The 24,154-nt window shown below is 37.5% G+C and overlaps 1 protein-coding gene across 1 annotated transcript in view; it reads left to right on the top strand.

Annotated features, from left to right (window-relative positions):
- The window catches only part of LOC107669262 (uncharacterized), a 42,925-nt gene that overhangs the window by 3,991 nt on the left and 14,780 nt on the right, over nucleotides 1-24,154 (top strand). The window contains exon 3 of the mRNA XM_016461443.1: nucleotides 573-591. Coding sequence (XP_016316929.1) covers nucleotides 573-591 — 19 coding nt within the window. The remainder of the gene's footprint in view (nucleotides 1-572; nucleotides 592-24,154) is intronic.

Here is a 24,154-nt window from a genome sequence, read left to right as displayed (position 1 = left end):
CAAACAACAAGCCCTACTCTACACTGCCGAAAACTCACGTTTGAATCATCAGTGGCAAATCCTTTAAATATAAAAAACCGTACTTACAGTGAATATCTCTTTGGATTTGAGACTTTATTCTTTGCAACTTTACAGATCTTCTTTATGCACCAAGAGCTTGTAACACTCCAAAGAGAATCGCATCATATGACCCCTTTAAAAATGCATCCTGGAGAACTGAAAGAATCATCGACAGAGTTTTATACTGCTTACACATAGGGGTATATAGTAAGTACAGTACACAGTAACAGAACTTTATATGAGGGACGTTTCACTATTCTGTGTCTAGTAAACTGTAGCACGTCGTACACCTTCAAACTCCTTGTGATTGTCAAATTTAGCCTGTTTTTTACCTGTGTTTTTGCAGAACTGAGTCTGAAAGACAACTGCTTAAGGGAGGTAGAGAAAGTGTTTTGTCAGAAGACCAAGAAATTGCTTTAGTACTGTATACTACTGTAAAAAAATGTAATTATCAAAAAATATAAAATTTCATATTCAGTTACTTTGTTTTGGAAATTTTCTTCTCTTGTAAGGTCACCTACTTCATCTACTGTAAGTTCACTTTAGTGTAATGACAATTGATGTTTCCTAAAGCTCAATGTTGTATTTTACTCTTTCTGCATTTTTCATTCAGTTTTTTTTAGTCGTTAGGACATATTTGACATATTCGCCAGCTGAGGAAGTTCAACCTGCCACAGGAGCTGTCTGTTACACTGTGGAAGCTTCTGTCACGAAAACAAATTCCTCGTATGTGTAAACATACCTGGCAATAAAGCTCATTCTGATTCTGATTCTGATATTTCTCAATACTTAAGTCATTTTTTCAAAACTCTTCACACAGTTCTCCTAACCAAATTTCAATTTGGCACAGCAGTTAATTTCACATTCAAAATGCACTAAAACTACCAAAACATTTCATACATGTTTCAAATCCACTAATTCTTCCATAACACTAGCAAAGGCTTTCGACCAACTAACATGCTTTGTCACTCATAAAACACTGGCCTAAAAAAACACTAAAAACAGTCAGCATTAAACAATGTTTGCTTTTGTAAAATTTCTTTACAAAACAAGAATGACACTATCTATTGCTTATAATTCACTGCAGCATATGTTACATAGTTTGCATTACAATATACAATTATTCCTAAGTTTTCCCATTTTGTACAGATGGAAATGAAATTGCAAAGCTAAAACTTGTGTAGGTTTTCAGCTATCAATTTGCTTTGATTGTATTTGTTTTTTTTTTTATTCAGAATATATTTCAATATGGTATTACTGTAGAAATGTAGCAAATTTCTGTCTTATTCATCTTTGTATTATGTTAGGTTTTGAACTTAGGCTTAAAAGTTTTGTAAAGAGTATGTAAACGGGTGCAAACTGGCTTGTAGGTGCATAGAGTTTTGCCATTGTTTTTGTCTGAGTGAGAAAATACTTTATGTAATTTAAATGATGTATTTATTGAATGCACTTTGTGCCAAAGCAATTATAAATGATCCACAGTTTAGCCCACATCGACTGCTGTTGTGCCGAAATGTGTCCTAGCAATAAAAAAACAACTGTATGTTGTATACTATAATAGACATTGAGCTGCCAAATAATTTCTGAATCCCAATAAGAGGTTTTTGTACAGTGTTATGAATTGTTCACTGGGCAGGGACGTTGTCTATTTGTCGGTTTTGTGTCATCTGAGGCCAAAGTTTGATATTGATATAAGTAGGTGTTTTTGACTGAAGAATTTGATTTTGACATAGAAGTTTGTTTGTTACGAGATTGTGTTTATAGTTGTGAAAAAATACTAAATTTTGTTTAATGAATTCTGTGTTAGTATTTGAGAAAAACTGTAAGATAGCATAAACAATTGGGAAATTGTTAACAAACAATTGGAACATTTTTGGGATAAGCAATTCAGAGATTTCAGTGTACACTGATTATATAAAACTACACTGTCAGTACATCATAGTTCAATGAAAGTGTTATATGCATTTATTTCTGTTCAAAAGTATGGAAATTGATTTTTATAAATAATCAAATTTAAATAGGCCTATTCCTTATCCTGTGGCTCTCTCTAGTGGACAACATTAATATCACAGCTGTTAGCCTCAGGTTTGATCACATAGGCTTTGATAATAAAATAAACTGCATAAATAACTAAACTACCTATGAGTGTTTTTTTTCCTGTGAGCACTGTTTATAATTCACTTACCAAGGAATATCACCTAAAAATCAAAAGCAAATCATGTAGCCCTATTCAGCGACTAACATGGAGCTTTTCTCCAAATATATTCACAGTAACCATTTAAATAAAATATTAAAATATAACAATATAATGTAAATCAGAGCACATGTGAACTTGCTGGTAATAATTAATGCAACGTCTCTAAAGAAAAAAATAATAAAATCCATGGCACAGTAGACCTAATTTCTGAAAAGTAGATAACTGTATGATCAGCAGATGTCTATTATTTCAGAGTTCAGGATTGTTTTTTTATTTATTTTTTCTTCCCCACGTCATACAGCTGCTCATTACTGGAGCAGTTTTTTGTTGGCTGCTCTACATGTTCATGTTGATAGCCTAATTTATTAATAAATGTTTATACGCCTATTTGAAAAAGTTTTGTTACTGGTCTACCGCAGTTTGACAAATTTTTGTCTAATGTTATCGTTGTTATCTAATGTTCATGTGTTGATATCTACTGAAGCCTTATGATCAGTCGTAGGGAGACTGATGTGTAATTCAGGTACTGTTATCATGATCATTACCACCTTAAAGCCTTACAATAATAACGAAATATAATAGAGAGTTTGGATTTTCCACCTGACTGGGCTAGGGTATGGCGACTGCCAACTCTGCCATACGGAAACGCAGCCCCTGGGACAAAGCCAAATGATTATCAATGTACTTATTCACATGTACGTTTATCCACACGTACGTTATCCAGACGCAAAGTAAAAAATCCTTTCTTTCCTACGTCACTGCCGTGCAGTTTGAGAGCAGTTCCGACACGTGACCGTGATGTCTAACGTCTCATATCTTACGTCTGACGCCTGAATACTGTGATTTTGGCCAGACGGCTGGCGAGCGTATACATGTTAGTTCTCCTCTGTTTGCTTAGCAATCAGCAAAAAGTGCATAAATCACACCCCATACACACACACACACACACACACGCATATGAGGTGTGATAACTGCAGTTTTTGCTACTCGCTAAGCAAACTGAGAGCTCTCTTTCTGCTGGTTTTGTAAAGCTGTGGTGAGATGGAGACAGTAATCATTTCAGTTTATTTTGTAAAACTGTGTGCTGTTTAAAACTCATAGAAATCGTTCTTCATTAAGCCTGATTATGTGAATGAAACATCAACCTGACCAGAACAAACTCTTTGAAATATGATTCTGGATATCTAATCTGTTAATGTACAGCAATCTCATTCAATGTCAGTCTTGTGTGCGGTGAAATGTAAAGCAAATGGCTTTCATAAGTACAATTATCAAATTAATTTTGATGCAAGCAGAATCAACAGAAAATCTAAATGGAAAATAACAATTTGTTGATACAATTAATAAAGAGTTTAATAAATCATTAGCTGCTTGGAACAAATACAAGTAAAAGTGAAAACAAACTAGACAGATTTTTCTCTCTGATTTTTAAGAGAGCAAAAGCATCTCAAGAGAAGAAAAAAAGCAAAGCTACATGAAAATATATCTTGCATTTGCATGGAAGAGCAGAAGTGGAAGAGAAACTAGATGTTCTGATGAAAAAACAACAAAGAACGAGTTAAAAATCAGATTCACGTCTCTCTTAAAAGTGTTTTGGCCTCTTCTTCATCTCCCTGAACTACACAAAAACACTGAGCACAAAAACACTGAGTTCATTTAAAACACTTCTACTTTCCTTCATAAAAAGACTTAGTATTTTTTTACTAATGCATTTATATATCACTCCATTTATAAATATTACAATAAAGCAAAATATAAACCAAGATATTGTTATGTGGGAAGCACTCCATCTTTGAGTTGATCAGAATCTCACACTGCTGCTCTTCAGCAAAGCTACATGAAAATATATCTTGCATTTGCATGGAAGAGCAGAAGTGGAAGAGAAACTAGATGTTCTGATGAAAAACAACAAAGAACGAGTTAAAAATCTGATTCACGTCTCTCTTAAAAGTGTTTTGGCCTCTTCTTCATCTCCCTGAACTACACAAAAACACTGAGCACAAAAACACTGAGTTCATTTAAAACACTTCTACTTTCCTTCATAAAAAGACTTAGTATTTTTTTACTAATGCATTTATATATCACTCCATTTATAAATATTACAATAAAGCAAAATATAAACCAAGATATTGTTATGTGGGAAGCACTCCATCTTTGAGTTGATCAGAATCTCACACTGCTGCTCTTCAAGTTGTTTTCTCGTGATCACGACTTAATTTTCTCGTGATCTCGAAATAACCAAAGTTGTTTTCTAAGTTACACAACAGCTCCAACGGTGGCAGTATAGAACTGAATACCTGAGCCTACATGATCGTTAGTTAATAAGCGGGCAGTGTTGAATTGGGCTTCTCTAACACTCTTTACGCGGGCTGTTTTTCATGTCCGCAGGTTTAAGTGACCACAAGAACGTGATATTTAGCCCCTAAAATGCGAATTTTACCAGGGGAACCCCACCATTAAAACGCGTATTTTACCCCCCGGAACACGATTTTTACCGTGGGACACCTTCGAAACGCGATTGGGCTAGTTTTGGGCTAGTTTTGAGTTGCAATTGGGCGGGTTTTGTTGCGAAAACCTGGCAACCCTGTAAACGGGGATGTTGTGTTTAGGACGCACTTCAGTGACTTGTTTGAAATGTGCATCTTTGTCCTTATTTTTAATCTTTATTGTTAATCATTAAATGGATATTGATAAGTAATGTGATTTATATATGTAAAGTGTGTATGCTATTTTAATTCAGTGATGTTCTACAGTGTTGTAATCTTTTGTATTTTCTACATTTCTTTGTGGAAACCACACACAAACATATATAAACACTCTTTTCAAACAGCATCCTAACGCACATGATATCAGTCACAGCATATCCGACATAATAAAAATCATAGATTATATATAATTTTATTTCAAATAAAAAGTTGAATCCAAGCAGCTCTAAAAGACTTTACAATAGTTCTCTGCATCCTTTTGAAGGCGCTCCACCTGTGTTTGCGGTGTTGCTTTTAAAATATCACGGTTTCACGGCATCACGGTATTGTCATTACAGCTCTAAAATGTGTTATTTTTAAATGACTGGGTAAAAAAAACAATTTTTTTTTCCGCTGAACAAAATATATTTTGTTTTTGAGCAAAATATTAAGAACAGTAAAATTTGCTTATTTTTTCTTTGATTAGTTTCCTGGTTACTGCCGTAAACAAAGCAGCTGCAGGCGCTTCTGGAACACCAGATACAGTGTTTCCTTGGTTACTGCCGTAAACAAAGCAGCTGCAGGCGCTTCTGGAACACCAGATACAGTGTTTCCTTGGTTACTGCTGTAAACAAAGCAGCTGCAGGCGCTTCTGGAACACCAGATACAGTGTTTCCTCGGTTACTGCCGTAAACAAAGCAGCTGCAGGCGCTCATGGAACACCAGATACAGCGTTTCCTTGGTTACTGCTGTAAACAAAGCAGCTGCAGACGCTCATGGAACACCAGATACAGCGTTTCCTTGGTTACCGCTGTAAACAAAGCAGCTGCACTGAAACACTGCTTTAATATGAACGATACAGAGACGAGATGAAAAGAAAATACCACGTAAACTTTTCTGAAGACAGTCAGTTCCCCTCAGAAACACATTCATATAAACCCCCAAATCAATATTGAGGATTTTCTTCCAATAGTTATTGCATCATGAACAGTGAGTGATCTGCCGGCTACAGTATTTTTCTCTGTGCGTCCGTCTTCAGCGTCTCTGGCCTGTGTTAATGGCCATTTACAGACTTCATATTTTCACATAAATGACATTTTGGATAACGATTGCATTGCAACGCAGTTTGTGCAAGTCCAGAACAGAGACTGAGTTGCAATAAGACAAAAAATGGCCGGTTGCGTAAGTTCAAGGGGAAGCTCCTTAAGTTCTCCATCCTACACACACGTGACTGACCGCTCGCTCGCACCAACAGGAGGAGGATCTGTTACTATCTACACTGCACTCAACCTGAGGGATTTCTACACTTTCAGTCTTCAAGGAGACATGAAAAACAGCGCATACCGCAGGAACGGTATAACGGAAAATATTAGTGGTTTTGAAACAGTGAAATTTTCAAATTGTGGTATACCTTGAAACCGTGGTAATCGGCCCATGCCTAGTTGCCAGCAGGTGGCGCTATGATTATAACTGAATATTGCCATGTAGATGTGTTCAGGGCAGGACTCTTATCAAACATGTTAAGTTTGGTGCAGATTGGACATTGTATGCAGGAGTTACAACAACTTCCTGTTTCATGGCTTTAGCACTTAGTGTTGCTAGCGTATTTCTAGCATGTTTAGCACACAATGGCATATTTTACTATGTTGCTAATAATGCATAACAGTCTTAAACATGTCATGTTAGAGTAAAACATGACATTTCCTTTTGCCAACAGCTGGCGCTATAAATTATAACTGATTAATGGCATGTAGACGTTTTCAGGCCAGGACTCTTACCAAACATGTGATGATTGAGGCAGATCGGACATTGCATGGCTGACTTACAACAACTTCCTGTTTTATGGCATTAATAGCATGTGTTGCCAGCATGTTTCCAGCATGTTGCTAGCCTATTTAACACTTGATGACGTTTTTTTAATATGTTGCTAGAAGTCTGTAACAGTGTTAAACATGTCACTTCCTTTTGCCAGCAGGTGGCGCTATGCCTATCACCAAATATGGGCATGTAGATGTGTTCAGTTAAGTTTGGGGCAGATTAGACATTGCATGCCTGAGTTACAGCAACTTCCTGTTTCATTGTACTAATAGCATGCTTTAGCACTTAGTAAGTGTTGCTAGCATGTTTGAGCATGTTTCTAGTATGTTTAGCACTCAATGGCTCATTTTAGTGTGTTGCTAATGGTGCATCACACTGTTAAACATGTCTTTTCCTGTCGACAATAGGTGGCGCTATGACTATTCACTGAATATTGGCATGTAGATGTCTTCAGGCCAGGATTCCTATCAAATATGTTAAGTTTGGGGCAGATTGGACACTGCATGCCTGAGTTACAGCAACTTACTGTTTCATTGTATTAATAGAATGCTTTAGCAAATTAGCTAAGTGTTGCTAGCATGTTTCTAGCTTGTCGCCGACCTATTTAACACTTGCTGACACTTTTTAATATGTTGCTAGGAGTCCATCACAGTGTTAAACATGTCACTTCCTGTTACCATCAGGTGGCGCTATGGTTACAATTGAATATGAGCATGGACATGTGTTCAGAACAGAACTCCTATCAAACGTATGAAGTTTGGAGCAGATCAGACATTATTTGCCTAAGTTACAGCAACTTCCTGTTTCATAGCGAAACATCAAATTTGGTCAGATTGCCAGGGACACGCCCTTCGACGAAAACTCAAGATCTTCGCAATTTAGCATCGCAAAGGCCTTATGATTACACTCAGCAAATTTGAAGATGATCCAATTAAAACTGTAGGAGGAGTTTGTTAAAGTACAAGGCCTAAAAATGGCAAAAACTGCACAAAACTCGTAGAAGAAATTCAAAATTGCTGACTTCCTGTTGCCTTTAGGACTTCGGCTCCAAGATACTTTTTTGTAGGTATTGGGACATCACATGAATATACTGAATTTCGTACACGTACATGAAACATAGTGGGAGGGGTGCTTCGTTGAAATTTTATAGGTGGCGCTATCGAGCCATTTTGCCACGCCCAATTCTGAAACCCATATCAGATGTAAATTTTCACCAGTTCTGATGCGTGTGCAAAGTTTCATGAGTTTGAGCATGTTTAGGCCCTCAAAAATGCGATTCGTTTTGGAGAAGAACGATAAGAAGAATCGAAGCAATTCCAAGAGGGTCCTAGCACCGCGGTGCTCGGGCCCTAAAGATAATCATAATCCATGGCCTCTTAGAAATCCCGTAGATTCCCGATATAGTTGCCCGGAGGCACTGCAAATATGGCCACCGAGTGAACAGAATTTCCTTGAAAGGGACTTTGTTTGTATTAATCAGTTTCAGTCATGTGACGTCAGCAGGACAAAGCATATGGAAGCCTGTTTCCATCACAGTTACACAAATCTAAATATGCAAGTAAAAATAAATCTGAAAGTTTTTTTTTTTTTATTATACTGACTTAGATCTCAATAATAATGATAATAATAAGATACTTTCTAATAATAATGAGAAACTTTCCAAGCAGATATCAATCAACCAGCAAAATGTTCGATATAGTCTTTAGTCTAACTAACTTTGTTTCTCAGCATATAAAGACTTGATTTCGGACCGTGATCTCAGACTGCGGTGATCTGGTTTCTCCACTGCATGGATCCTCAGGTGCAGCTTCAGGTGACTTTTAACAGTGAAACTCTTTCACTGATCACATGTATGCAGCTTCTCTCCAGTGTGGATCCTCCTGTGAATCTCTAGACTTTCTTTCCTTGAGAAACTCTTCCCACACTGATCGCATGTAAACGGTTTCTCTCCAGTATGAATTCTCACGTGACACTCAAGAGTATGTTTGTTTGTCAATCTCTTTCCACACTGAGTGCAGGTGAAAGATTGTTTGGCTCTTCTTTTCTTTAAAAATTTATTTTTAGTCTTTGAGTGACTCAAAGGTTTTTCTCCAGGTTTGTCATGATGTTTCTCCTCCACTTCACTCAGTTCTTCACTCTCCTCACTCTGTTCCATCAGCTCTGAAATTAAAGAAAAAAAAGCTTACATTTATTACCAGTACATCGAAACAATTCACAGAGAGAAATGTGAAGCGAAAGGACAAAAATTGAGCCCTGATAAAGTAGACAACTAATATGAAACATTATTATCACTTCGATGCATTTTTATCAATTCCTGAAACTTTCCATAAATAAGGTACATTGATCTTCCGATTATTATTATTAAAACATTATAGGCACAAATCACACGTTTCTGTAGTGAGAACTATTAAATATATTTGATCGATGGACTTCCGGTTTCGATATGAGGGAGTAGCATGCACTTCACGACGGCTCAGTAAAAACTTTAATATAACTTAGTCAGAACATCTTTTAGTAGTAGTGAACACTAAAATAATCATATTCCCACATCCTAGAAACTACTAGCCGACTTTAGGATTTAATTTGTCCAGTTTTCTTAACATGCCGGGCAAATCTCGGGAAAACTCCGGAACAGGCCGTGACTGCCTCCGGCTCTAATTTGGAAGAAACGCCTGAAGAAGATGCTCCAGAGGCGGATAATTCAGTTATCCTCAACGCGATCTCCTCCCTCTGCGCGGAGCTTCTTTCAATTAAATCGAACACTGGGGAAATTATAGACTCAAAGATCAAACAGCTTGCTGTCGCTATCAGAGGGGAAGTATTGGCATTTAAAAACGCTGTAATTTCGGAAATTAAAGTTACGATGGACGATAACGCTGCAAAATTAACAAGCCTGGAAACTTGTGCTTCCACTTCTTCTGACACAATGGTTAAGATGGAACAAGATCTGGGAAAGCTAATGCTTACCGTGGAGAAACTTACAGAAAAATGCACAGATCTCGAAAGCCACAGCAGAAGACAAAATATCTGCATACTGAACATTAAAGAAGGTGCTGAATCCGGAGTGAAGCCTAGAGATTTCGTTGCCCAACTCGAGGGAGATGTTGAAGGATAAGAGTACTACTTCACCGATCCGGACAAAGCGGTCAGGTTTGCTGAAAGCAAGTTTGGAATTTCAGGTCCATCATAAAGGATGTCGTTGATCAGAGTAAAGTAAGATCAGAACAGGGGCACGGGAAGATGCTTTCGGTTGGGGGTGCTGTGTGTGTCCGTGTTGGGGGGGGGCGCTAGCGTCACGTGTTCATGAGGATTAGGCTAATCATCCCATATAGAAAACATCACAAGTAAAATTAATCATGTTTATAAAGATAAACATGGGTTTATTATAGCCCACTTACAATTTACATTTCAGAGATCATTACAAATAAATTATTAAATGCTAAAACTGAATAAATTTAAATGAACAAACTTGGCATTGCATTTGCAACCATGTGAAAACAGGGGGTGCTGCAGCCCCCTCAGCACCCCTACTTCCCATGTCCCTGGATCAGAATAAAGTGATTGACAAATTTAAATCCATAAGCATTGACTCTCTATATCACTGTTTACAAGAATCTATTTTGTAAGGTTATATTGAGATGTTCCCCTGAACTCTTTATTACGGAGCTGTGATGATACGAGTTTTTGGATGTTTAAGGTTTGATACTATTTATTTGTTAGGTTTTATTTGACTGTTTCTGTCATATAATTTGGTTTTATATTCAATTTAACTTGTGTAACGCTGTATCGCGCCGCGAGTTCTAGTTAGTCGGTTAGATGACGGGATTAATGTTTAACCTGTTAACCTGCACTCCCCATTTTGGGACTCACAGCTGAAAATTACCTACCTAATTAAAATGGTAACAGTTCCTGACAACAGTGTGCTACACACACAATTTTGGTGTCTTTGGAAAGAAGACCCTTTGGGCTTTACTATCCATCATCCAGGGTTAATAATGCTCAAAAAGATAAATAGTTATAGACACTGAAGTGCCTTGAAAAAAAATTGTACCACACTGATTTTTTTTTATTTCATATAAAAATACATGAAAATAAAAAGATAAAGATAAAAAATTAGATCCCTGCAACCATTTTTCTGAGACTATGTCTAGTCCCCCACGCAATGAAAGATTGTTAATATCCTTTCTTTTTCCGTCTTATCTATCAAATGTTGCTGCCTCATTAGTGCTATAAATGTAAAATACATTTATTTTATTGCATATATTTATATAAACAGGGCCAAATGTTGACAAATCAACTGAATAATATCAGTACGCTTAGAAAGATTTAAATTAGACACATGAGAATCCAAATCAGCCAAAATTTTAGAATTTGACAATCTACCCTGAGCAACCCCAGAGTCAGCAACACTTCCTTCTGTCTCAGTAGATGGAACATTCAGTACAGCCAAAGCCTTGACCTCTGTACGTACAGTTTGATTACGGTCAATGTAAGGCTTAAGTAAGTTAACATGGCACATATGGGTTTTCCTTTTACAATCTGGAGTCTTAACTAGGTAATTACACTCACCAAACTTTCGTTCAATGACGTATGGCCCACTATATTGAGCCTGCAACACAAAACCAGGTATTGGTAAAAGTACAAGCGCTTGGTCTCCTGAAGAAAATACACGATGCTTAGCCTTTCGATCATACCATGTCATACCATCTTCTACTGAGCTTCTTTTAAATTCTCTTTGGCCAGTTCACAGGCCCTACAGAGTCTAAAATGAAAATTAGACACATAATCCAGGAGGTTATTAGGAGTTGAATGTTCAGAAGCTAACCAACTTCTCCTTTACTAATTTCAAGGGCCCCCTCAAAGTATGGCCAAACACAAGCTCAGCTGGACTGAAACCAAGAGATTCCTGAACCACCTCTCTAACTCTCTAAAGAGTAGTGTAACGCCATCATCCCAGTCTCTCTCAAACTCTTTGCAGTAGGTTTTCAGCATAGTTTTGAGAGTTTGATGGAATCTCTCTAGTGCACCCTGTGACTCTGGGTGATATGCAGATGAGGTGCTATGCTGAATAGACAACTGCTTCAACACCTGGGAGAAAAGAAGAGACATGAAATTTGACCCTTGATCCAACTAAACTACTCTTGGTAATCGAAACACTGTGAAAAACTTGTAAAGGGCTCTAGAAACAGCAGGGGCCGTAACCTTACGCAGAGGGACAGCTTCAGGGAACGATCCAAAGTTTTCCTAATACCCAAGTGGCCAGATAGACAATGGTCATGAGCAAGATACAAAATATCAGCTCGATAAACTTTTGGAACCACAACTTGAAACACACTAATCCAATCATCCGGACTTGACATTTTTGGATCTGTCCACTTTCTCATCAAAACCCCATCACTAACAAAATAGCCAGATTTGATAATGTTTCATCTGGTACCACATCTTCAAACATAAGTGACAAAGTGGGATCTTGCTTTTGCTCAAGTATTAACTGTTCTCGAGATGGAAACATCTTTCCAAAACATGTGAAGTTCACATCACCCTGGGCCATAAAAGTATCATAAAGTGGAATATCTGATTGATTTGAAGGAGGCTTGCCTTCAACATTCCTTTTAGCCGACATGGCACGAGTTTTAACACAAACAGGGAATGTCTCTGATATGCCAATTCAAACTCATCTGGGCCGTCTGGCTTGCGGTTAGATGTAGTCGCCACACGTTCAAAGTGAGAAAAATATATCTCAACATCAAAAGGGAGGCACTAATCTAATATGGCTACCAACATCAAACAAAGGAACATCACCTCTAGGAGTTGATCTTTCAGAAGCTATTTTCAACTTAAACTCCTTAAGAAATCGTTCATGTTTAAAATATATTTGTTTCTCTTTAAACTGCCTTTCCCTCTCCCTAGCCTCCAGCTGTTTCTCCTGTAAAGCTAACGTCTTAAGTCTCAGCTGAATTGCAGCTTCAGACAAGGGAGCGACCATGGGTTGTAAGGAAACTAGCTTAACTTTCAAAATACCATTATCAATCAACACATTTCTAATGATGTCCCTTACACTATCCTTTAAACGCTTTTCACTACTGGTAATGGTAATATCATAATGAGAGGCTAATTGCAAGAGTTGATCTTTTGTAAAAAGCTCAAGCAACTCATCTGAAGGTTCCTTTAGGAAATCCTCTAAAGAAGCAATTTTTAAAACTCAACTCCAACTAAACTAAAGTGCTAACAACAAAAGCACAAAACACAAATGGAGTCTTTTCCACTACTTCATGCACAAACGTACAGCTAACACCACAGGTCCACAGTACTATGTAACTACAAAAATAACAACGCAGCAAATTTACTCACACAATAGCTTTAAACCCAAAAGTAGAACTAAATGACCTAGTAACTACAAAAAATTACTCACCCCAAACAAGCAACAGCTCTCTAATGCCACTGGTCAGCAATCCCAAATATATTATACTGGGCATTAGTCTACACTAAAGTCCACAAAGGAACAGCACACAAAAGCTGCTAGCACACTAAAGTTAGGATCATGGACCAAGCAAAAACAAAAGTGGCAGAACTATTAATTCACCTAACTTAAATACTCTCCTCTTACTCTCTCCAAAAAGTGAGCATGGTTGCTGAGCCTAACATAATTCAAAATACATGAGAAACACCCAGGTACCTGCCTAACATTTCCTAACCCCTTTCTATCTTCTGAGGTGTACCGGGCACGAGGCGAATTTAAAAGCAAAAAACAACAACTGTAGACCATATAATCAATGGTCACACAGTTGTGAAATGCTTACCCCGACAGAGAACAAGTCTCCAACCAGAGTAACCTCGAAAAAAAAAAGGCAAAATAACAAAAGAGTGAAGCGAAGGAAGGATTGAATGTTCAACCCAGCTGGAACGCTCACCCTATCTAACCCAATGTTAATTTTGACAGCCATTTTTGATTTATTCTTAGTCTTTATTTTGAGATGAAAATGCTTAAAACCCTCTACCGCACGCATTATGATAGACCTATAGAAAAAAATATTTGAATCTTTTTCTTTTCTAAGAATGGCTTAACTTGAAGTGCTGTAAAAAAAAATGTTGAAAAAAATATTATTTTAAGGTACTTTATGATATGTTGCCATACGGCAACAGCATACAATAGTGGATCTAACTTAGAATAAGTGTAAGCTTACTTATAATTAATATTTTTCCTCAGAGATGTTGTTTGTGTTGATTCAATTGGTGCTATTATAAGCTTTAACACAGTACTTACTTATAATTGACACCTTATACATACTTTCCAACAACTTGTGCTTTTATTTATTCTATTCTTTTTTTGCTGAATAATGATTTATAATGGTTTTAATTTCATTACATTTTTCATGAATATTATTTAAACTGCAAATTTATACAGTTAAAACAAATATAATACTGTATATAATGTATCATAAAACACTGACATAAAACCAAAAACATTGCAGTTCATGAAAATTCAGCATTATGCAATCTCTTGAGAGGAAGACTATGAACATGAGCCCCCCCATAATCCTTGAAACTTCACCTTTTTTATGAATGAAAATTCACGAAGCATTTTTTTTCAGAGGTGAGGCACAGGTACACCTCACATTTGGTGCACTTCACCCTAACAATACCCTTACAGCCAGGATAAAGAGACAGTGGCAAGGAAATGAACACAAAGAGTATGTTGCCATATGGCTACACCATGCGGTAGAGGGTAAGACGGTAGTCTTAGTCACATTTTAGTCATTTGAGTCTTTCATAGTTTTAGTCTACAAAAAGTCATTGCATTGTCAACTTTTAGTCATTACTTTTAGGCAAACTGCAGTTACCAACATTTATTTTGGTAGCTATTTTATATGTAGTCTTCAAACAAAAATAGTCATTAATTTTTCTCTCTTTAGACCAAATCAATTGAGCTTATGAGAAATTTGAATCAAGCATTGGATTTGGAAAATCTTGAATAAATGACAATCTTAATTTTTGGGTGAACTATCCCTTTAACAGTAGTGAAAAGGGAGCAACTTATAAAAATTATAGTTGTTCATATATAATATGTATAATTTATAATTTTTTAAAAAGAAGCAGAATAAGACAAGACAAATACGAAAGATACAAATTACTTTTTTAATTTACTTGTATTTATTTAACATCTTTTGTTGGTTAACATTAATGACACGGATAAGTTAATTAGGAATGCTGTCCCTTTAAGACGGAAGGCATGCATGTAATACTGACACACGTTCAGTTTTCACCCACCTGTTTACATTCACTTAATCCATAACCGACTGTATTTACGTGAGATACTCTACACGATAGACATTTGGAATGCTGTGTGTGTATTTGAGCACTGAGAACTGACGTCTGGTCACCTTATCCCCATCCCTCCAGGTGCTGAGGCCATTGTTTCAGATCGTAGCTTTTTTACATTTTTGGTAAAAAATGGTAGCTTATCCATCCACTGCAGCTGCCATACTGAGACTAGATTAGATATGCAAACGCCCCTTATCCGTTTGCAATCCAATGACAAGGACTCACATTTTGAAGGACAAGACAGTAGCCTATAGGATGTATTTTGAATGTCCGGTAGTCCTCAAATAACATTATAGTCCCGTCTCGTCTTGTTAACGAAGACGCAGCATATATTTCGTCATAGTTTTTATCATCAGATATTAGTTTTAGCTCGTCAACGTCTCGTGTTAGTCACAGAAAAAATGTTCGTTAACTAATATTTTTAGTCGTCCTCTTCGTTGACGAAATTAACACCGATCAAACGGGAGAAACTCATGCATAATCACAAAAATACTCAAACAACCACCAGAACACATACATCAAAAAGGAATAAAGGAAAAAACACAGTCCCAAAGTATCAAAAAAAGAAAAAAAGAAATGGACGAGCCCCCATTATGTTACAACCCAGGCTCTGGGGAAGCAACATCAAGGATACAAAACAAGTTTACCAAATAAAATAGGGTTTATTAAATAACAAAAAGGGGAAAAAAGAAGGGACTGTAATGAAAACAAGCCAACTACTGCCAAGCTGTCTGCAGGATGAGAGAAAGAGAGTGAGAGCATGTGTCCTGGAGTTTAAAAAGGCTCCTTTCAGGTGACGTCAATTAACCTGTTGATTGCAGGTGAGCTACTGAGTAACTGCAACAAAACAAGTTAGAACACTCCCACATAACACCTGACATTCACAATCAATATGAACGTTTCCCAAACCTCCCTTTACTGAACATTTTTATTAATCAAAATATGAATTAATCAAGTATAACCAATGTGAATATAGCCATGCTTGTAATCTACTATTATGACCATGGGTTTCCTGTGTGTAAGGAGGCCTGCAGGAGAGTAAAATGTGTTCATTGTATGGAGGTAGATGGACTGTGTATGAAATGTGTTGAGCACGCCTTGAGGAAAACCTGTATAAAGAGTGTGCAGACACAGACTCAACAGATTCTCTGCAGAGTTTCTCGGGTTCATCGTCTCTGATAATAAAGTCTTTCTTCTGGCATCAAAACCTCAAGACTTCGAGAGTGATTTCTCAGAGAAGCGGCAGAAGCCACCACAATTTGTTGAAAACAAAAAAAGAACATGTTGTACCCATTTCATAGTTTATCATCCATTTATCTAGATTTGATTTTTAACTTTCTAACATGATTGTTCTTCAGCATCATGAATGAATGAGGAATGAAGAACAAAACACCAACCTGTTAGTTCTTCAGTATGTTTGATTCTGCAGGGTTCTGGATCTCTCATCTTCTCTCTGTCCTCTTTAATAAACTCAGTCTTTGCAGATTTCAGCTCTTCCTGATGCTTTGATGCTCGTCTGCACTTGTAAGCTGATGGGAATATTCCAGCATTTATTGCTGAACTGCTGTGGGAGGAGGAGCGTATCTGCCGAAATAAACCATATATCAGTTTGTTCTTATATACTCTTTGAAAAAAACAGAAAAATTGTACCTTTAGGAGTACAATTGCTTGTCGCAGGGACTGTATCAAAGGTAGGTGTGCGCCGATCAGACGAGACCGATCCAAATCCGATATTGTGCGTACACCATTCTATGTTATTATTAAGCCCCACGAAAGCCACAAAAACATTTAAAGTACAATAAAGATTGTGTGCACTATATTTCAAGTGTTCTGAAGCAGTTCCATAATTTAATGTGAGGTACAGATGAATATTCAAGTCAAGTTCACGTAAACTCTTCTCCGCTGCGGCTGTCTGTCATCCTTCATTCAGTATTCAGTGTTTAAACAGCGTGTCGTGTTCGGTTACGAGAGTCAAGACGATAAAACTCTCTCCAAGATTAAATGTTCCTAATATTATACTTGATCTGTAAATAAAGATACATGATTTTGCATAAAATGAATTTATCTTGCTGGAGTTTCGTGCCGTTTCTAAATCGTGTAATTTTCTACCGGATATCTGGTTAGATCACAAGACTGGAGTAGAGAGCACTATGAATTGTTCGTCACGATCAGTAAATATAAAGAAATGTATTTAAATTTATACAGTAGTCAACATTTGAAGTGGATCAAAAAAGTTCATCAAAGTTGTCCTAAGTAGGGCTGAACGATTAATTGCATTTGCGATAATATCGCGATATGAAAAAACGTGGTTTTTCAATTGCAGAGGCTGTGATTACACTCGGTCACGTGACACGCGAGAATAAAGATGCGTGTTCGACTTGAAGATCAATCGGTGTATGACATCAAAGTACGGCGAGAGAAAGCATAAGGAGACGTCCGCTCTCTTATAGCTCTCGCAGAACTTTGATGTCACAAAGTCAGTCTGATCTCATTACTAAAGACTTCGACCTTAAAATAATATATATAATAAGTAGGGTTGGGTACCGAACTCTGTACTTTTAAGGGTACCGACCGAATTGCGCCGGTACTACTGAGTACCGATTCACGTTAAATCAATCGGTGCCAAATTTCGGTACCTGAGAACGCATCTGGGCGCATACGCTACAGAGAGAGAAAGAGAGACCCTGTGAAGTGAGGTCACCCCGGCAACTCGTTCAAACAACACACAGGGCAAGCCGAAATGTTCTGAAGTGTGGTTACATTTCTAGGGCCGTATGGTTTCTGCGAAAACGCGGACGGGATCGCGGAGTCCATTCATAAAAACGTAATTTACTCTATAGCGCGGAATGCCACGGAATTCGTCAATTTTGGACGAACAAATCAAAAGTAGCCACTGCCAGTTAATTCAAATCGCGATATGAACTAGTGTCTGTGAATATTAAAATGCAAAAAGACGGTTTAAATATGAGTCCTGCATGTTCCGCTTGCCTCTGTATGTATGAATGGCGGAAACGCGGTTTTGTTTACTACACAAATACTGAAGCACGCGTGATGCTTGCGGTGATTTCCGGCCTCTGCGTCTCTCTATATGACGGCATGAACACAAAAACCTAATCTCCAGAGCTGCTGTGAGAGTCACTTCGCGAGAATTTTACAGTTTCATTTGCGAAAACTAGCATCATCATATTGTATACACACAGAAACTTCATGGCAACCTGTCAAAATAAAAGTACGGTTTAACATGTAACAGAAATATATTACTCTTGTATTACTTTTGTACAGTATAATGTACATTTTTAAATATTCAATTTTCTATCAAATTTAAATAAAACGATTAAATGATAAAAATAAATATTACAACCAGATTAATCACTTGTAGAAAAAAAAAAATACAATTATTAGCCTATTAAATTTTTTTTTAAAGGAATATTCACACAATTTTTCTTCCATGTATTAATTTCAACAGTAAACCTCAGATTTTTTTAAAAAAATAAAAGGGTTTAATTTTAATTTGATTTAAAATAAATGTTTAATGCCTTCATTTGATTTTCAGAAAAATTAAAAAAAGAATTTCTGGGGAAAAAAAACAAAAGAAAGAAAACGTTTGTAGGGCCCTATTGTTCAAAATGTTGAAATTGAGGCTTTTGGACTTATTTTTTCACTGAAATAAATGTTTTTGTAATTACACAGAGAGTAAAGTACCGAAAAAAGGTACCGTTGGGTACCGGCACCTAAATTCAGGTACCGATACCGGTACCGTACCGGTTAAAATGTGAACAGTACCCAACCCTAATAATAAGGTAATATTCTTATTTATTTATTTAAAGTCTGTCTAAAGCAGTGGTTCTTGTGTGGGGCACGCCCGCCAGCAGAAAAAGAAAAGAAATAAAACAGTAAACAGCCAAAGGACGTAACTTAGAATGGGAGATGGATCGGTTTGTGAAAGGGAAGAGAAAAGCCATAGATGAAGTGGCACAGACCCAGGCAGGAGCTGGTCATTTAAAAGCTAAATGCAGAAAATATGACGAGGCATATCTTGCTCTCGGCTTCACTCACTGTGTCTATACCAGACGCTACAGTTGATGCGTCGCGCCGCAACAGCTCTACACTGGACACGACAAAGTGACCGTTTCAAATCATTTTAACTTTCTGTCAGTACATCATAAACAGAACAAGGCATCAGTTTAATGTCGGGCCGCATCCAGTGTACACAGCGTCACTGATTATAATGGGTTCTACTGTATTTTGCCGCTCGCGTCCTGTGTATACACGGTGTTTAATGTCGTTGGTGAGGAGAAAAACCTGTATACCTTAGCGGACAGCATGAAACCCACAAAAAATAAATAAATAAATAAATAATAGAGATAATAATAATAACAACAGTTATTCTCTCTATGCTATGTTTCAATGTTTCAAGTGATGCAGGTGTTTTTTCCCCTGTAGGTTTTTTTGTTAAAGGCTCAAGATCAAGTTTTAAGCAGTATCTGTTCCAGTGTATTTTAACAATGTAAAGTAACTAACAAATTTGATCCAAAGACGTCAAAAGAGTAAAAAAATAATAATAAAATCACAGCAGCAACACTTGAGATCGAATTCCCATCAATTCTCCTCACAGATCTTAAATTTCACTTTTAACATTCAGTAACAGTTTTCACTGCAAACACCGAAACAATCACACAAACAAACACACAAAAGCACTCAAAATCGCTCAGGTCTGAAGTAATTCATCATATTTTCCTCACATAATCGCTGCTGCTGCACTAAATTATTATTTCAGCAGGAAAACGCAAGAAAAGACGCACAGGTAGCGCTGAACGCGATGTAAACAGTCCAACAATGAGCCTGTAAAATGTTGCTTAAACAAACTGTGTAAAGTGTGTTTGATGGTTGTGTGAATATGAGCTGCTCGCCTCTCCTCCTGCATGGGCTGGTGTTACAGTTTAACTGGTGTTAAAATCTGCTTGGCTCGGGGTTCGAAAGCGCGCTCAAAACACTCGCGCCGCGAGACGCCAGTGAACGCTGTGAACTATCTGACTGCACTGTTTCAGTCGCAGATTTGTGGACTGGGGCCCTGTCCCAAATCGCACCCTAAACCCTCGCGGTCTTCTGCCTCGTCCAAATACCCACACTCGCGGTCTTCTTGGCCACTGAGAGCACGTGTGCGTGACAGAAAGTAAGTGTGCAAGACTGTCCCAGGTCTTAAAAACGCCGACGCGCGGTGCCCTTAACACACACTAAACCCACACTATCTCAATTACCGCTCCATCATGCATCATGTTCTGGAAATAAATCGTGAGACTTTTTGCCAAGATCGCGAGAGGTCACGGAAACCTTTCCAATGTAAGTTAAATATTAATAATAATTAGATATTACATATAATTTGGTAAAGCAAAGTGCTACATGTTTTATTGGTGCAAAGGTGAGTATATTTATTTTGTACATCATTTGCAACTGCTTTTTATCACTTAATTAGAAGCACCAAAAATTAAATTGTGAGCAGACATTTAGAAGTTTATTTTAAAATGCAAAGTATTGAAAATAAAAATTAAAACTCTGTAAACACTTGCATTTTTATAAGTATGTCCAGGTAATGAAAAGTTATATACACACTTGTGGTCTTCATCCTCACTTGAACACTTGGGCCAAATACAGGAAATACGTCATATAAGTAGTCAAGTGCAAAGACTGCAAGTGCTAAGCGGCAACCTCCCGCTCTCTCTCGTGAAGCCAACACGGAAGTGACTTAAACTGTAATTCATCAACTGGCCGCTAGAGGCTGACTGCAAAAGGGAGTCAATCCCATAGACTCCCCATGTTAAAACGCCCAACTTTACAGCAGAAAAAAACGTTTACAGCCTGGTTCAAAAAATGATTTTGGTCTATATAGCTAATTTTGCCCTTGATGACAACTGTGAGGGGGGTGAATTTTTTTTTGTACTCATCCTTTTTAATTATATTAAGCCTTACAGTTCTGCATAATTAAGGGCGTGGCCACTTGAGTGACAGGTGGATTGCCGCTGCTGTCACCACCGTCGAGCTAGGTGGGCGTGGCTTCAGCAACCTGCTCCCGCCTCTTTGCCCATTTTCGATTATCCGTGAGTGACGCGCGGTGACGCGCTGCCAAGATGGCGACGGCCATCTTCAAAAACGCTCTTCGGAAATCTACAGGTGACGTCACGGACACTACGTCCATGTTTTTATACGGTCTATTATTTGGAAAAGGCATTCCTCTGAGTCTGTGCTTTCGTGACGTAATGCCGCTTTGACTGTTGGGTAGAAGTCTGCTGCTGCTTGCAGACAGCGTTTGCGCATGAAAGCACCTCACAAAACTGATTTCGGACAGAATTCTGAGGTTGAATAACGGTTTAATGATCTGCAGCAACATATAGAGAGCTTTGGTGATACCCGAGTGAATATTTAATTACTGCAATATTAATTTCTCACTGGAAGTGATATCAAAAGTGGAAAACGTTGATCAAAAACATATTTACACACAAACTGACCACCGACCGCAACGTTCAGACGCCATCTTTATTTTTTAGCTTGACTGTCACAGAATGGAACGCACAGGATTGTGGGATATCAAAGGCAGTGAAGGATACATCTATGCTGCCTTCAACAATCGTCCAGATGAAGGCATCTCAGGAGACAGGAACTGAAGCTAACATTGAATTCGGACGTGCCTTGATGCCTTCCTACCTTGGAATGTGCCCTCCGAAGGCAGCATTTTTCAGTTTTCGGATGCAGCCGAAGTGTTCCATTTGGGACAGGGCCTGGGGTGTTCGGTTCCAGGTTTTTTGGAGTCGACTCCTCGACTCCATTTAGCGTGACTGTCCAAATTGCTCTAATTTAGCGGTGACATTACCTTTAAATGAGCCATGAATTCATCACATTATAATGGTCAGGGGATGGCGCTATTGTCTTAAACAGCATTGATATTAAAAATAAATAAAATACATTTACATTCAGTCATTTAGCAGACGCTTTTATCCAAAGCAACTTACAAATGAGGACAATGGAAGCAATTAAAATCAACAAAAGAGCAATGATATGCAAGTCTCAGCTAGCTTAACACAGTACACGTAGCAAGTTTTTTAAAATGATATAATAAATAAAAAAAATGGATAGAATAGAAAAAGAATAGAGCAAGCTAGTGTTAGAGGCCTTTTTTGCTTTTGTTAATTGTATAATACATAAAAAGAAAACAGATAGAATACAAAAAAATTAGAAAAGCTAGCTATTTTTTTTTTAAGAAAACAAGCCGTTAGTAAATGTGTAAATGCATATGAATGTAAACGTATTGATTTGTTTATTCTCGTTTATTATGTGAGTTTTTAATGATTTAAGGTCAATGATTGAACACAAATAGCCTAGGTTAACCATGGAAAACCAAATTGCATTGCATTAAACATAACATCGCATAACAAAGCATCAATTAAATTGCAAAGCTGTCACAGAAGCGTGTATAATTACAAAGTAAATTTACTATGACTGTTACCTATTTCTAAAGTAACCTTCACGTAGGATAAAAGTATGGGGAAAAGTCGTTTCTGCGACAACTGCAGCTATCTGACGCACGCGTGCACGGCCCGTTTCAAACAGCCGCGAATAATAGCGCACTCAAACGCGTCTTATGTGAAAGCACGATGCTTCTGCACCGCTCACGGACTGCACTGCAAACGGATCCTCACTTTAATTTAGTTCACTCTTTGCTGATATAGCCCACTGCACTCAATTGCCAGACACTATATAGAGATTTGAGAATCCGTGAAGACATCCGCGATTTCGGAGTCGACAACGAGAATCTATTCCAGTCCTGGAGTCGACTTCGACTCTAGAGCTATTCAGAGTTGAGGAATCGACTCTTTTGGAGTCGACTCCCCATCCCTAGGATTTTACTCTCGGCGTGCCGCGTGACATTATGCAGCTGGCTGAATCAAGGAAATGTGCGCGTGTTAACTTGTGACCTGTGTTTACCTGTTATGAAAATCAACCATGGTTTTATTATAGTAAAACGTATATTACATTTTATAGTTTATGATGGTAACGTACATTTCCATGGAGTCTCAGACAATAGTAAATTTGAAGCTACTATGGTTTTTAAATGCTATCGTTAAACTATTTACTATAGTAAAAACATGGTACATTTTCTTCAGAGACTAGCTGATGTCTCATTTGATTAATTTAAAAACTTTGTTATTTCCATGTTGTTTTCACCGTTATTTTCTCGTAGAAATACTTTGGAAACATATGACTTGATATATTATTTGATTGTAATAGTGAATGAAAAGTAAACGTTATTTTCTAGTTGAAACACTGCTAATGTATATTACTTTGTAAACATGTTAACTTGTGCTTTGCGTTCACTAGCTGGTATTTTATTTGATTAGCCTATAACAGCATATAAAATATAAACTTTTAGAATTAATCAGCTAGTGAACGCAAGCCACAAGGTAACACATTTACAAAGTAGGCTATAGCATTTACAGTTGTGCTCAAAATTATTCATACCCTTGGAAAATATGATCAAAGAAGGCTGTGAAAATATGCTTTCAGTGCTTAATTTGAGCCGGATCCTGTTCCAGAAAATGTCAGATTTTGGATTTTTGCGTTACGGTATTTGTTTTTATAGATCCGGCATTAACAAGTGCATTAGATCGTGACAGTGTGTGCATGCATCGAGACGGAACGATTGGGTTTATGTAGATGTATTTGGAGCATGATTTGTAGAATATGTTGTGTATTGTATTGGTCCTCAACATATTATTGACCAATCAGCTTTCTTAAGTTCAAAATCGCTCTCGTTGATTGGTGCTACTGCTTGGCATAACAGCAGCTGTAGGCCGGTTATACTACGGACTCTTTAAATGGATATGTTTGGCTGACTGTATTTTATTTTGATAATGAACAGACTGCGATGGCAAGTTTGAATTGCTAGAATGTGTGTGTGTACCTGTTTTTCTATTCTGGTGGGGACTTAAACCTGAATACACACAGACTCATGTCACGGTGGGGACCTAAATTGAGGTCCCCACGGGTAAACAAGCTAATAAATCACACAGAATGAAGTTTT

Source organism: Sinocyclocheilus anshuiensis, unplaced genomic scaffold, assembly GCF_001515605.1.
Source record: "Sinocyclocheilus anshuiensis isolate Anshui unplaced genomic scaffold, SAMN03320099.WGS_v1.1 scaffold632, whole genome shotgun sequence".
Taxonomy (NCBI): Eukaryota; Metazoa; Chordata; class Actinopteri; order Cypriniformes; family Cyprinidae; genus Sinocyclocheilus; species Sinocyclocheilus anshuiensis.
Note: the sequence above shows the minus strand (reverse complement) of the source record. Positions and strands in the feature narration are given on the sequence as shown.